The following is a 16,616-nucleotide window of genomic DNA, read 5'->3' as shown; positions in this document are numbered from 1 at the left end:
ATATTAGGAATTATTGGGACCTGCAGTCTGATGCTGTGTGCCCAGGAGAGTTCTCATATCACTGGTGAGCACTTCGCTGAAGCCCTTCATTTGTTCAAGGTCAGTCTGGTGAGGATACCTTCCTTGCACGGTTCTTGTTTGTGGGGCAGAGGGCTGGGGGCAGGGGTCCTTTGCTCTTATTCCCAGAAATACTGCCCTTTAAGTGTGCATACAACTTCTGTTCATCCACAGACAGGTGTTTGATCTGGCTCAGTGTGCCTCCCTCTTTAAATAGATGGTGTAAGGGCATACAGCTGTCACTCACTCTGTTTGCCTGTCTATGCCTGGGTTGTGGTACCCAGGGAAGGGATGTCATCCTGATGGCGAGGAGAGTCTGGTGCTTTCTGAAGCCGATGCCCCTGCATGTCGTCCATGTGGGCGGCTTCCAATGGATCAGGAGATTGCCTGCCTTCTTGCTGCCTCCCAACTGGTTATGTTTCATGACTTGTGGAAGACTTCATGGAATAAAAACAGTATTGCAAACAATCTCGACAAAACTGCCCTTTCCTAGGTGTCACTCACACTAGCTTTTTATTTAATGCTGCTTTGGGGCCCTTTGTTGCATTTATCTCATTCATTAGCATTGACTTGAACTTCCATTTTATGTCTGACTTCTTTATAGGACTTTGAAAGACCAGTTCATAGGAAATACATATCAGATCTTCTATTCTTGGAAACTCAGTTTTCTCATCCCTCAAGTGAGAATACTCATTCACATATTTTTTACATTCACATCAGCTTGCTGTGATAATCAAATGAGATGTGGATATAATGAGGTTTTATTTATATAATAAAATACAGGATGCCTACTTTAATTTGAACTTCAGATAAACCATGAATAGCATTGAATTGGACATACTAATACTAAAAAATGTTAATGGTTTAGCTAAAATTCAAATTTAAGTGGGCATCCTTTCTTTAGTCTGCCCACTCCCTAGAACATAAGCATGCTTCCTGTTCTGCTGAAATTAGCAAATATAAGTTCTGCAGTACATTATGTACATTTTCATGTAATTACAGCTATTCATGTCTTTCAAATAACAACCATACTATTAACTTCCATCAGTCTTAAAAATCTTGCAGCAGCTCTATCTCCTTCATAATGAATAGCTGTAGTTTTTCAATTTGAGCGTGAAACTGTAAATATATGACTCTGAAATTTGTTTCCATAACATAATTAGTAGTTCATATTTTCACAAAAAGGTGAATTATTATGAGAATTTGGGCCAAAACAGTGTCACCCTATTGTCCTGCTCTCGGCACCGATTCTTCACTTTCTCTGAACCACTTTCTCCTCATTGTCTCTCTGGGGAAGTGATCTGTGATTGACAGGAAGTGCCAATTTTCTCTTTTCTTTCTGATCTCAAAACGGTAAAGACTGATGGAGATGCTTTTCTGTATTTCTAGCTTTTTTTTTTTACCTTCAGCTGACTTTGATTAGAGTATTGAGTTTCAGGAGTATGGAAGGTGTGTATGGTTATATTTTTCTGCGGCAAATTTTTAGAGCTGGTATTTTCTCAGCTGAAACCAATTAAAATGATTTTCTTCACTCCTGTTTAGTTTATGATGCTTTGAGAGGAAATATTTTGGAATTCGTGGAGGATTATTTCTTGTTTCCCCTTCACACTGACTGATATCATATTTCTTACTAAAAGTTGTGATTCGAGAGCATTAATCAGGAGTCTTTTTGGCAAATGTGCAAGTGACATGACATCCCTGTAACGTTTGCCTTCTGTCCCTGCCTTTCTGTCTCTCTACTTTCCTTCCTTGCCTAACTCACTTGTTCAGTCTCTCATCCAGCGCGTGTTCAGTAATCTGCACAGGCCACGGTAATGGCCACTCTGCAGACATCAGAGAACAACACTGACAGTGTCTGCCCTCTTGGAGCCTCATCGTGTCAAGCGTAGACGCCATGAAACAAGTAAATCAGTCATTAAACCCTGGAAACATTATAACACAAAATAACAAAAAACACAAGCACCCTGAGGGTCCTCCACAGTCACCCTAGTGCCAAAAGAGCAGGGAGCTCCATGAGGCGCCTCACGTGACGGATGCTCAGGGTGAAGATGACCCGGCAGAGGTATAGAGGGTGATGAGGATTAAAAAATACTCACTATGTAAAAACTGAGAGGCATGTCTTACTCAGTGGGAGTTTTTAGGACTTCAAGCCAGGAAGCCAGCATCTCAAATAACCCGAGAGAACTGCTTAGAGAGGAGGGGCCATGTTATATAGAAGTCTTGCAAACAAAGGGCAGATAGTCTGAATGTCAAATGTATTTTTTTTTTTTGTAAATTAAAGAAAACGAGGTATCCCAAGTTTAAGGAATTTAGCACTTTTCTATGTATGGGAAGAGGAAGAGTCTGGGCTCACTGAAATCATCTCTTTGATATGCACCTCAGCATTTTCACTTCCTCAGCTTCCTTTCCTCTCAACTCACCCCGGGGAGTGGCTACAGGCTAGATGGCAGGTTTTCTTCTTCCGGAGTTCCCTCAGGGCTGCAATCACTGATGATGGTGGCATCCTTGTTTACTGATATGGCAGGAAATATTCTCAGTAGGCAAGCACCTAAATTGACACTACGGTGCCGTTCTCTAAAGTGCTGAGTCCTACAGTTTTGTTAGATCCCTGGATCGAACAAATCCCTGGATTTGTTAGTCAGCTGGAAAGTAGATACAAGGTGTGCAGAAATATACACCAAGAAATTTTGGTCAATGATGGTTAGTTCATTTAAATCAAATTTTTAAAGATCTTTTAAAATTTGTTTTTCCTGCACAGTTGCTTAAGAATCCAAAGTGTGTGTGAGCATATGGATGTTTGCATGATTATTGATTTGGTTTCACAGAGTAATCTGTCAGCAAAATAAATAGTAATCAGCCTGTCGTCTTTGTTCACCTGTTGAATAGGATTTAGTTCTCTCACCCTTGGCTCCTGTGAAAATAGTGTGCTGTTGTTCAGTTGCTAAGTCATGTCCAGCTTTTTGAGACCCCATGGATCTGCAGCACACCAGGCTTCCCTGTCCTTTGCTGTCTCCCAGAGTTTGCTCATGGATAAGGCAATGGCAACCCACTCCAGTACTCTTGCCTGGAAAATCCCACAGACGGAGGAGCCTGGTAGGCTGCAGTCCATGGAGTCGCTAAGAGTCAGACACAACTGAGCGACTTCACTTTCACTTTTCACTTTCATGCATCGGAGGAGGAAATGGCAACCCACTCCAATGTTCTTGCCTGGAGAATCCCAGGGAAGGTGGGGCCTGGTGGGCTGCCGTCTCTGGGGTCGCACAGAGTCGGACACGACTGAAGCGACTTAGCAGCAGCAGCAGCAGCAGAGTTTGCTCAAACTTATGTCCATTGAGTCAGTGATGTCTTTCAACTCTCTCATCCTCTCTCGGCCCCTTCTCCTCCTGTTCTTTAGTCTTTCTCAGCATCAGGGTCTTTTCCAGTGAGTTGGCTCCTCGCATCAAGTGGACAAAGTAGAGTTTCATCCTCAGCTCTTCCAACGAATACGCATGGTTGCTTTCCTCTAGGATTGACTGCCTTGATCTCCTTGCTATCCAAGGGACTCTGAAGAGTCTTCTCCAGCACCACAGTTTGAAAGCATCAATTTTTCAGTGCTGGTAATAGTCAAAACATGACAGTTATTCAGCTGGACTCCCGCCTATTCTGCTGCTCCCCAACTATACTCCTGCATTGCTCTAAAATGTTCAATTTTATCTCAAGAGTCTTTTTTTAAATGTTTATTGGAGTATAGTTGATTTGCAGTGTTGTGTTAGCTTCAGGTATACAGCAAACTGAATCAGTTGTACATATACATGTATCCACTCTTAGATTCTTTCCCCATGTGGACCATTACAGAGTATTGAGTAGAGTTCCCTGTGCTATATAGCAGGTTCTTACTAGTTATCTATTTTATCCATCAGATCAGATCAGTCGCTCAGTCGTGTCTGACTCTTTGCGGCCCCATGAACTGCAGCACCCCAGGCTTCCCTGTCCATCACCAACTCCCAGAGTTCACCCAGACTCACGTCCATCGAGTCAGTGATGCCATCCAGCCATCTCATCCTCTGTCGTCCACTTCTCCTCCTGCCCCCAATCCCTCCCAGCATCAGAGTCTTTTCCAATGAGTCAACTCTTTGCATGAGGTGGCCAAAGTACTGGAGTTTCAGCTTTAGCATCATTCCTTCCAAAGAAATCCCAGGGCCGATCTCCTTCAGAATGGACTGGTTGGATCTCCTTGCAGTCCAAGGGACTCTCAAGAGTCTTCTCCAACACCACAGTTCAAAAGCATCAATTCTCCAGCGCTCAGCCTTCTTCACAGGCCAACTCTCACATCCATACATGACCACAGGAAAAACCATAGCCTTGACTAGACAAAACTTTGTTGGCAAAGTAGTGTCTCTGCTTTTCAATATGCTATCTAGCTTGGTCATAACTTTCCTTCCAAGGAGTAAGCGTCTTTTAATTTCATGGCTGCAGTCACCATCTGCAGTGATTTTGGAGCCCAGAAAAATAAAGTCTGACACTGTTTCCACTGTTTCCGCATCTATTTCCCATGAAGTGATAGGACCAGATGCCATGATCTTTGTTTTGTGAATGTTGAGCTTTAAGCCAACTTTTTCACTCTCCACTTTCACCTTCATCAAGAGGCTTTTGAGTTCCTCTTCACTTTCTGCCATAAGGGTGGTGTCATCTGCATATCTGAGGTTATTGATATTTCTCCCAGCAATCTTATTCCAGTTTGTGTTTCTTCCAGTCCAGCATTTCTCATGATGTACTCTGCATATAAGTTAAATAAACAGGGTGACAATATACAGCCTTGATGTACTCCTTTTCCTATTTGGAACAAGTCTGTTGTTCCATGTCCAGTTCTAACTGTTGCTTCCTGGCCTGCATACAAATTTCTCAAGAGGCAGATCAAGTGGTCTGGTATTCCCATCTCTTTCAGAATTTTCCACAGTTTATTGTGATCCACACAGTCAAAGGCTTTGGCGTAGTCAATAAAGCAAAAATAGATGTTTTTCTGGAGCTCCCTTGCTTTTTCATGATCCAGCGGATGTTGGCAATTTGATCTCTGGTTCCTCTGCCTTTTCTAAAACCAGCTTGAACATCAGGAAGTTCACGGTTCACATATTGCTGAAGCCTGGCTTGGAGACTTTTGAGCATTACTTTACTAGCATGTGAGATGAGTGCAATTGTGCGGTAGTTTGAGCATTCTTTGGCATTGCCTTTCTTTGGGATTGGAATGAAAACTGACCTTTTCCAGTCCTGTGGCCACTGCTGAGTTTTCCAAATTTGCTGGCATATTGAATGCAGCACTTTCACAGCATCATCTTTCAGGATTTGGGATAGCTCAACTGGAATTCCATCACCTCCACTAGCTTTGTTTGTAGTGATGCTTTCTAAGGCCCACTTGACTTCACATTCCAGGATGTCTGGCTCTAGGTCAGTGATCACACCATCCTGATTATCTGGGTCATGAAGATCTTTTTTGTACAGTTCTTCTGTGTATTCTTACCATCTCTTCTTAATATCTTCTGCTTCTGTTAGGTCCATACCATTTCTGTCCTTTATCGAGCCCATCTTTGCATGAAATGTTCCTTTGGTATCTCTGATTTTCATGAAGAGATCTCTAGTCTTTCCCATTCTGTTGTTTTCCTCTATTTCTTTGCATTGATCACTGAAGAAGGCTTTCTTATCTCTTCTTGCTATTCTTTGAAACTCTGCATTCAGCTGCTTATATCTTTCCTTTTCTCCTTTGCTTTTCATTTCTGTTCTTTTCACAGCTATTTGTAAGGCCTCCCCAGACAGCCATTTTGCTTTTTTGCATTTCTTTTCCATGGGGATGGTCTTGATCCCTGTCTCCTGTACAATGTCAGGAGCCTCATTCCATAGCTCATCAGGCACTCTATCTATCAGATCTAGGCCCTTAAATCTATTTCTCACTTCCACTGTATAATCATAAGGGATTTGATTTAGGTCATACCTGAATGGTCTAGTGGTTTTCCCTACTTTCTTCAATTTAAGTCTGAATTTGGCAATAAGGAGTTCATGGTCTGAGCCGCAGTCAGCTCCTGGTCTTGTTTTTGCTGACTGTATAGAGCTTCTCCATCTTTGGCTGCAAAGAATATAATCAATCTGATTTCGGTGTTGACCATCTGGTGATGTCCATGTGTAGAGTCTTCTCTTGTGTTGTTGGAAGAGGGTGTTTGTTATGACCAGTGCATTTTCTTGGCAAAACTCTATTAGTCTTTGCCCTGCTTCATTCCGTATTCCAAGGCCAAATTTGCCTGTTACTTCAGGTGTTTCTTGACTTCCTACTTTTGCATTCCAGTCCCCTATAATGAAAATAGTAGTGTATATATTCCCAGGTGGCACTAGAGATAAAGAACCCATCTGGCAATGCAGGAGATGTAAGAGATGCAGGTTTGATCCCTGGGTCGAGAAGATCCCCAGAAGAAGGACATGGCAACTGACTCTGTTATTCTTGCCTGGAGAATTGCATGAACAGAGGAGCCTAGTGGGCTACAGTCCATAGAGCCCCAAAGAATTGGACCCAACTAAAGCACCCTAGCATGCACACATGCACACACACACATGGGCACTCTATATTCCCAAGAGTCTTACTTAAGCCTCATCAGAGCCTTGCTGTTCACTGGATAGTGGCAGGCCTGGCTCTTATCTTTAGTGTCAAACCTTGTTTGGTTGTCAGGGTTTCCTGAAGGGCAGCAGGGGCTCCCTGCCTGTTGCTGGTCCACAGGAAGCCTGGCAATTCCATCTGCCGGTGGATGCTGAAGTCAACTTCCGTGAAGCTCCCACTTTGTTTGCACCACTGCCCTGATGCTCTGCTCAACTTTGTTCCGTTGCATCATACAGGCAGGAAGACCTGAACCTCACTGGGTTGAACTTCCCACCAGCTGGGAACTGAGGTCTCCAAGTCAAAATTAGATTGACTTATATAATAAATACATACAGATTTTCTTCCACACTGAAGTCTGATTATTTATTAAAATGCTGCCTTGCTACATCATCTGCCCCCTGATCTCTCCATCCCCATACTTTGCTGTGTGTTCACAAACACACTCTTCCCTTAAACACAAGTGTGTGTATGCATGTTAAGGCACTTCAGTCATGTCTGACTCTTTGCAACCCTATGCACTGTAGCCCACCAGGCTCCTCTGTCCATGGGATTCTCCTTATTTTTAATCTTCCCAGCATCCATAGCAATTCTATTTGTGCTTGAGCTTTCTCAAAATTTACATGTTTTACCAACTAACCTAAAATAAAATTGAGCAATGATTTAATGATACTGAATATATTATTATATGCAAAATTAAATAGACTATTACATACATAATACTTAAAACAGCTCATAATCAATGAATGATCACTGGAGATGTTTCAGATACATATTCCTTAATGAACTCAGGATAACATATATCCACTTTGTACATCCTCCATCTGTAAAGACTCTCCTAGGAATGGAAAACTGGAAAGGTAATTTCTGTCCAAATCTTCTGAGATTAGCAGATCGATCAGAGGCCTTGAAGCCAAAGGTTGTGGATTCCACTTCCTCTTTAAGAAGACTTCGTAGCCTCATCTGTGTTGATAGAGTGAGAACTGTGATGTTTTGAACCTAAGTTCCCTTGGGTTTTCTTCAGCCAGGGTGATCTGAGGAGCTTGCCAGCTGCTCTCAGAGGTGCTTCAGGAGGGTTGGATCCATGCCCTGGATTGGCAGACTGGCTAGAGGGGGTGGGGTTTCACATCCATGCACCACAGACAACATCCTATGTTTCAAGTCTGTGTCCCGACCTGGGGGTTTGACGGTGCCGTGCCCCTTACTGGCTGGGAGGACCCTCCTCCGTGTCCCTCACAGCCGCTCCGGGGGGATCTGTTGGTTCACGTGACCCCGGCCCTCTTGTCCTGGGGCAGCACTTAAGACCAAAATGCGTGTAAACACGTGATGAGCAGAAAATATGGAGGAAGGAGGGTGATGGGTCGAAATGGATGTTCAGTAGGATAGGAAAGAAGAATCCATGGAGCTGAGACCCAGGAGAGCATCCCAGAGAACAAGTCTGAGAGAGGGAGTGTGTGTGTGTCTAGATGCAGACACAGAGACGGAGATACTTTCAGGACAGGAAGGAAGCAGAAGCCTCCTTGGCCGCCTGCATATCTGCAGCTGTCTGTCAGATGGGGTCCACTGTGTTGGGCAGCAGAGTCAGCTCCTCTGTCTGATACCGAGAATCCAGCCCCTCTCACCTGGTGTTCTCCATGGGATGGTGCAAAGCTGGCTGCTTTGGACCACGGTAAGCTCTGATGTGGGCTTCCCTGGTGGCTCAGACGGTAAAGCATCTGTCTGCAGTGCAGGAGACCAGGGTTCGATCCCTGCGTTGGGAATATCCCCTGGAGAAGGGACTGACAACCCACTCCAGTACTCTTGCCTGGAAAATCCCATGGACGGAGGATCCTGGTGGGATACACTCCACAGGGTCGCAAAGACTTGGACATGACTAAGCGACTTCACTTTCTTTTTTTCTTTCAAGCTCTGCCATGCTCTGGGTCTCTGGACCTGTGTGGGAACCAGGCAGCTGGTAGCCAAGTGGTCCTAATTCCGGTTTTATTTCGCTTGTGCTGAGAGCTGTCAAAATACTGGTGCCTGGCCCCACGTCCAGTGTGGCTCACTGAACACCTCCAGGGTGGGTCTCCTGGCATTTGTCCAAGCTCCTCAGATGGCCCTATGTGCAGCCCACCTGGAGAAGCCTGGTGGCTTAGCTGGTGAGTGACGGTGAGACTGCTGACCTCACTTTTCTGCTTTCCCTGTTGCCTCCGCAGATTATGGCACCATTAAGAAGGTGCGGGCGCCCCTGACCCAGACCTCCGGCGGCTGTGTGCTGGAAGAGATGGAGCTCTTCCCTGAGAGGCGACCCGAGCCCGTCAGGAGCCTGCGGATCCTGCACAGCCAGAGTGTCCTGTTCGCGGGCCTGCGAGAGCACGTGGCCAAGATCCCGCTGAAGAGGTGCCAGTTCTACCGCTCACGCAGGTAGGGCAGCCCCGGGGAGGGGGGTCCATCCCACATGCTGGCGCCCCTTGTAGACACCCCGCCCAGGGAGAGGGTTCAGGAGCCCTGAGGATGGATGGGGACCAGAGCATCCTTGTGTGTCCTGCATCCCAGGATGCAGACTTCTGATACACGCCAGCTTGCTATGCCAACCATAATACATCAGCATCCCTGGAAGAAGAACCCCTGTATGACATCTGTAAGCAGATGTTAGGATTGAAGTGAATTGTTCAGTGAGTTTGGAGAAGGAAATGGCAACCCACTCCAGTATTCTTTCGTGGAGAATCCTGTGGAGAGAGGAGACTGGTAGGCTGCAGTCCAAAGGGTCACAGAGTCAGACATGACTGAAATGACTGAGCACGCCCGCAGCACTGAATGATAATGCTGATATTTGGTCTTCCTGAATTAATCTGGCACAAGTTATATATATATATATTGACCTGGTCACTAAAGTATTTATCTATGTGTGTTGTGTGTTCAGTTGCTTAGTTGTCTCTGACTCTTTGCAACCCCATGGACTATAGCCCACCAGTCTCCTCTGTCCCTTGGGAATACTGGAGTGGGTTGCCATTCTCTCCTATAGGGGATCTTCCCAACCCAGGGATCAAAACCCACATCTCCCATGGCTCCTACATTGGCAGGTGGATTCTTTACCACTGAGCCACCTAGCAAGCCCGCCTTTCTTATCTAACACATACTAATTGCTGTAGAATCTAACTGAATAATATATATTGTGCAAGATTTAAAGCACTCTGCAAAGTCAGTATTCTTACATAGAAAAAGATTCTTATATTTAATGACAATCATGACAATATTGCTTTATAGATGGTTTTAGACAGCACAGTATATAATAAAATTCCTCTTTTGGTATCAGAGTGTTGAGAAACAAATAACATTAGGGCCCTCCCAACTAATAACAATGCTCTTGTGATTGCTGAAAACAAATAGTGATATTGATTAACGACTATCTTTTATGTAACAGCTTTTCCCTAAATGTAACCAATGGCTGCTTGTAGTTTGTTCTGCTTTGTGTTTCCCGCAGTGCTGGCCCAGGGCAGAAATTGTTCTGGCCCAGTTCTTGATAGCTCAGTGGTTGACCGGGAAGGCTGGGGTCTTGCCTGTGGGAGTGTCACAAGTTCAGTGAACCTGAAAGGTGACCAGTCTTCCAGCTCCAGGCCAGGAAGCTCTGGGGATGTGACAGAGGACATCACACAAGAAGTCAGACCCGAGCCAAACACAGGTGTTCCTGCTGCCAGAATGGATGTTAGCGCCTTGCAAAAAGTTTTAGCTGCTCAGTTGTGTCCGACTGTTTGTGACTAATGGACTATAGCCCTCCAGGCTCCTCTGTCCATAGAATTCTTAGGCAAGAATAACGGAGTGAGTTGCCATTTCCTTCTGCAGGGGATTTTCCCAACCCAGGGGTCTAACCCAGGTCTCCTGCGTTGCAGGCAGAGCAGGAGGCAATTCCCCTTTTCTCTGGCGCTCTGTTAGCTCAGCAACGTGTAGATGCCGCTTAGGCAACTAGATCCTGAATCAGGTCAAGCAAGGCAGGCATCATCTGCACGCCTCTCATCTCCTAGGCAACTGCACTTGCAGCTCAGTCATGAATCCACAGGCACCAGCAGCCTCCAGGCACAGCTGCCCAGGAGGAGTTGACAGTCTCCCCTGTTCCTTTCAGGAGAATAAGCCTCTTGTCTGTCTGTATCAGGCTTCTGGGAGGACAGAATTTTACAGTTCTATCCAGAGCTGAATCTGCCTGCTGTTTTCTTGTCCACTTGCTCAGGGAAAAGCAGTGAGAGATGATATTTATTGTAAACTGATAGACTGTGATCCTCTGTGTACTCACAACAGACTGGGTTAGTTTGTATTTGACCCTTAAATGCTCCATTTGAGGAAAGAGAATCTAAAGATTTCAACCCAAGAGTTTCTCTGAATTTCTTCCAAAGTTTTTCTGTCATCTTCCTCTCATAGAAAGACAAGAAATCCTCTCTTAACATTCCCGGGAGAAAAAAAAGAATCAATTTTTAAGGAACTGATAGCTACATGACCAGACTTTTATAAATTATGGAGAAAGATAGTGTGTTTTTTCTAGACAAAAGCAATTTTAATTTTCAAGAAATATGCCTAAAGAAACACGCTGTAGAGGAATAGGATACTAATTGTTAAATATACTATTTTTTTCTTTTTGAAATAAATTTATTTATTTTTAACTGAAGGAGAATTGCTTTGCAGTATTGTGTTGGTTATGGCCAAACATCAACATGAATCAGCCACAGTTATACCTATGTCCCCTCACTCTTATTTTTTTCTTTTTTTTAATTTTTATTTTACATTGGACGATAATTTGTTGACAATGTTGTGTTAGTTTTAGGTGTACAACAAAGCAATTCGGCTATACATATATTTATTTTTTTCAAGTATTTTCCTATTTAGGTTATTACAGAATATTGAGCAGAGTTCCCTGTGCTATACAGTTTATCCTTATTGGTTATCTATTTTAAAGATAGTAGTGTGTATATTGGAGAAGGCAATGGCACCCCACTCCAGTACTCTTGCCTGGAAAATCCCACGGATGGAGAAGCCTGGTGGGCTGCAGTCCATGGGGTCATTAAGAGTCGGACACAACTGAGCGACTTCACTTTCACTTTTCACTTTCATGCATTGGAGAAGGAAATGGCAACCCACTCCAGTGTTCTTGCCTGGAGAATCCCAGGGACGGGGGAGCCTGGTGGGCTGCTGTCTATGGGGTCGCACAGAGTCGGACACGACTGAAGTGACTTAGCAGCAGCAGCAGCAGTGTGTGTATGTCAGTCCCAAACTCCCAACTTATGCCCTCAACCACCTTTCCCCTTTGGTAACCACAAGTTTGTTTTCTAAGTCTGTGAATCTGTTTCTGTTTTGTAAATAAGTTCACTTGTATAATTTTTGTTGAATTCCACATATAAGCAACACTATGACATTTGTCTTTCTCTGCCTGACATTTCACTTAGTATGGTAATCTCTCCATCCATCTTGTTGTAAATGGCATTTCATTTGTGTTAATGTGAAAGTGAAAGTAAAAGTCGTGCAGTCGTGTCCAGCTCTTTGCGATCCCATGGACCGTAGCCAGCCAGGCTCCTCTGTCCATGGAATTCTCCAGCAGAAATATTGGAGTGGGTAGCCATTTCCTTCTCCAGGGGGTCTTCCCAGGAGATCAAACCCAGGTCGCCCACATTGCAGGCAGATTCTTTACCATCTGAGCCACCATTTCATTTGTTTTAGTGGTTGAGTGATATCCCATTTTATATATGTCCCACGTGTTCTGTATCTATTTTTCTGTCGATGAACATTTAGATTACGTCTCTGACATTGCTATTGTAAACAGCGCTGCAGTGAGTATGTGTGTGCATATTTTCGAGCCATGATTTTCTCTGGAAATATGCCCGGGAGTGGAATTGCTGGACCATACAGAGCTCCATTTTTAGTTTTAAGGAAGCTCCACACTGTTTTCCACAGTGGCAGCACCAATTTACATTCCCACGAGCAGTTTAGGAGAATTCCCTTTTCTTCATACCTTTTCCAACATTTATTATTTATAGACTTTTTGATGATGGTATTTCTGACTTGTGTGAGGTGTTATTTTAGTTTTGATTTTTATTTCTCTCATAGTTAGCAGTGTTGAACATTTTTCATGTGCCTTTTGGCCATCTGTGTGTCTTCTTTGGGTAAATATATATTTATGTCTTCTGCCCATTTTTTAACTGGGTTGTTTGTGTTTTCTTTATGTTGAGTTTCATGAGCTATTTGTAAATTTTGGAGATTAATCCTCTGTGGGTTACTTTGTTTGCAAACATTCTCTCCCATTCTGAGGGTTGTCTTTTCATTTTGTTTATGGTTTCCTTGGCTGTGCGAAAGCTTTTGAATTTCATTAAGTCCCATTTGTTTTAATTTTCCTTTTTATTTCCATTTTTGTAGGAGATGGATCAAAAAAGATATTGCTGCAATTTATGTCAGAGTATTCTGCCTGTGTTTTCCCTCTAAGAATTTTATAGTATAGTCTTCCATTTAGATCTTTAATCTATTTTAAGTTAATTTTTGGGTATGGTATTAGAACAGGTGTCCCCACCTTTTTTGGCACCAGACACCAGTTTGGTGGGAGACGACTTTTCCGCAGATGAGAATGCAGATGGTGTCAGGGTAATTCAAGCCCACTACATTTATTGTGCGCTTATTTCTATGACTACACCTCAGATCATCAGGTATTAGATCCTGGAGGTTGAGTGCTCCTGTGTTAGACAATGTTCTAATTTCGTTCTTTTATATGTAGCTGTCTGGTTTTCCTAGCACCACTTATTGAAGAGACTGTCTTTTCTCCATTGTATTGTCTTGCCGCCTTTGTTATAGATTAATTGCCCACAGGTGTGTGGGCTCATTTCCGGGCTTTCTGACTTGTTCCATTGATCCATATGTACATTGTTTGTGCCAGTGCCATACTCTTTGGATGACCATAACTTTGTAGTATAGCCTGATGTCAGGGAGCCTGATTCCTGCAGCTCTGATTTTCTTCCTCAGTATTGCTTTGCTTATTTAGGGTTTTTTGTGTCTGTACAAATTTTTAAATATTTTGTTCTAGGCCTATAACAAATGCCATTGGTAATTTGGTAGGGACTGCTTCCCAGGTGGTCCTAGTGGTGGAGAACCAGCCTGCCAGTGCAGGAGACACAGGAGACAGGGGTTCAGTCCCTGGGTGGAGAAGATCCCCCAGAGGAGGACATGGCAATCTGCTCCAGTATCCTTGCCGGGAGAATCCCATGGACAGAGGAGCCTGGGCAGCTATAGCCCATAGGGACAAAGAGACGTACAAGACTGCAGTGACTTAGCACACGTTGAGTCTGTAGATTGCCTTGGGTAGTATAGTCATTTTGACAATATTGACTCTTCCAATCTAAGAGCATGGTATATCTTTCCATCTGTTTGTGTTATGTTTGATTTCTTTCATCTTGTCTTATGGCTTTTGGAGTACGGGTTTTTGCCTCCTTTGGTAGGTTTATTCCTAGGCTAGGTCTTTTATCCTTTTTGCTGTGAAGGTAAATGAGATTGTTTCTTTAATTTCTCTTTCTGATCTTTTATTGCAGGATACAAACTTAATACACAGAAATCTATTGCATTTTTCTTTACACTAACAATACTAATTATGCTTTTTATAATAGAATAAGTAATTTTGTTATCAGAAAATCAATTTTATGAGTAAATTTTGAAGTGTTTAAGAAGAGAAATTAAGCTTAACTAAATTACTTACCTCCTTCAGAATCATACTCACATTGTTCATTTTGTTAATATCTGTTTCTCAGAGGCAAGGCAGTTTGATATCTGATGCAATGCTTAGAAATTATAACACCTGATACAGTTTTCCAAGATTCTTCTATGTCTGCCACTATGCTGGATCTTATCCCCACTTTCCTTAATCACAGCACCCTGACAGTAAAGTCAAACAGCATCTCCAATTTTCAGATAAAGAAATGGTAGCTGGGATTTCTGGTGCCCTGCCCGAGGTCACATAGCTCTTGCATTCAAAACTCAGGTTCGGAGCTGAACTCTCTTGCTCCCAAGGCCCAGACTTTATTTTTGGTTCTCTCTGCTCCTCCTGGTACAAAGAATATGTCATGCTCAGTCATCCGATTTCAGCAGGGATGGACCATTTGATGGCATTTTCCATGGAGTTGCTGAGAGCTAGAATTAGTACCAGGACAGGCTGAACTCAGTCTATTGACAAGTACCCCCAGCTTCCTCCCATTAGTCCTTTCTTTATTATGACTGCCACCAGGCTGGGTTAAGGAGACCAAAAGGAGGTTTTATACCGCTGGGCTACTGTAAAATGAGTCTTTATCCTCCAGCTGTTCTAGAGGTGACCCTGGACCCAGGAGAGGCCAAAATAATGTGCACGCCTGTGCCATCCATGCTGTGCACACATTGTAACTTGGGGCCAACGGCATGATGTTTTTAACTTCCCATAACTGTTTTCCTCAGAATGGTATTTTGAAAGAACAATATCTTAAAAATATATTTTGGTCAAGTTTGACCTCAAAAAAATGAGCAGAAAGATCTTGTTTTAATTTTAGTCTTTTTTTTTTTTTTTCTGCACAACCCATTTAAGAAATAGCATGGAAAAATGATGCAAATAATAAAGCAGCTGATCAGAATGGGGGATGACTTCTGAGGATGTAGAGTGGGAGAGAAAGGTTACTTTTCCTGTGTGCCCTTCATACTCCAGGACTTATTTACCACACACATGTGTTAGTTTCATGAAATGAATCATATTTGCTGAATTCTAAGGAACATGTGTGTTTAGGAAGAGCTGGATGTGGGTACAGCCTGTGAAGGGCTTCCCTGGTGGTGCTAGTGGTAAACAATCCGCCTGCCAGTGCAAGAAACTTAAGAGACGAGGGTTCAACCTGTGAGTCAGGAAGACCCCCTAGAGGAGGGTAAGGCAACCCTCTCCAGTGTTCTTGCTTGGAGAATCTCACGGACAGAGGAGCCTGGTGGGTTATGGCCTGCTGGGTCTCAAAGAGTCAGACAGGACTGAAGCAACTTAGCACATATGCACAGCCTGTGAAATGGAGTGTAGGTAAGCTGATGTCATCCTCACATGAGGCTGGTGCACAGTCAGGGGCTCCCAGCATGAAAGTGGTTCAAGGTCTTCATAGGGATGCACAGGATGAAGCAGCCAAGAATAGCCATTAACTTAATTCCTGCTGATACAAATACCAAGGTAAAGTCATAACCAGCCACTTGCAAAAGAAGAGACTGGCCAAGGATTGATAGTGTTCTCATCTCCCTGCTTTAGGAAGAAAGGAATGACCACAGGACTCAGACTATAACCATCACATCCAGGAATCAAGCTGTTATCCCCTGCCTCCCACCTCCAAGGAAATTGTGTGACCTTCCAGTTAATTCAGCTGAATGAAACTCCCCAGGTCTAAAGAAAAGAAACCCTGGGGAAGTGGAGTGGTAGGGCTTTTGACTTAGACTTTAAAGTCATTTTAAGGTTGTGCATTAATTAGATCAGTGGGTTGGCACATGTCCTCTGTAAAGAACTGGATAGAAGATGCTTCAGGCTTCCCAGGCTGTAGGGTCTCTGTTGCCACTTCTCTACTCCATCCTTGCAGCATGGAAGCAGCCTCAGATCATAATGAGTGGGTGTGGTTGTATGTCAGCAAGGCACACAGATTCATCAGGCAGAGAAACAATTTACTTTTAGAGTCAGATAGTTCAGTATTTACATAGACAATGAAAGTAAGAACAGAAAATGTATCAGCTACCCAAGTTCCTTGGGCTTCCCTGGTGTCTCAGCAGGTAAAACTACCACCTGCCAATGCAGGAGACATAGGAGATGTGGGTTTGATCCCTGAGTCAGGAAGATTCTCTGAAATAAAGGAAATGGCAACCCACTCTAGTATTCTTGCCTGGGAAATCCCATGGACAGAGGAGCCTGGTTATCTAAAGCTCATGGAGTCACAGAGTCGGACACGACTTAATAACTGAGCTG

At 43.6% G+C, this 16,616-nt stretch overlaps 1 protein-coding gene across 6 annotated transcripts in view; it reads left to right on the top strand.

Moving 5' to 3' along the window:
* The window catches only part of SEMA5A (semaphorin 5A), a 567,470-nt gene that overhangs the window by 437,973 nt on the left and 112,881 nt on the right, over positions 1 to 16,616 (top strand). For all 6 annotated transcript variants that reach the window (XM_086361189.1, XM_086361183.1, XM_086361185.1 and 3 more), the window contains one exon: positions 8,866 to 9,073. In XM_086361189.1, coding sequence (XP_086217315.1) covers positions 8,866 to 9,073 — 208 coding nt within the window. The remainder of the gene's footprint in view (positions 1 to 8,865; positions 9,074 to 16,616) is intronic.

The sequence above is a fragment of the Bos grunniens genome, chromosome 20 (genome assembly GCF_055505025.1).
Source record: "Bos grunniens cultivar Pamir isolate PY7600 chromosome 20, Bosgru_T2T1.0, whole genome shotgun sequence".
Taxonomy (NCBI): Eukaryota; Metazoa; Chordata; class Mammalia; order Artiodactyla; family Bovidae; genus Bos; species Bos grunniens.
Note: the sequence above shows the minus strand (reverse complement) of the source record. Positions and strands in the feature narration are given on the sequence as shown.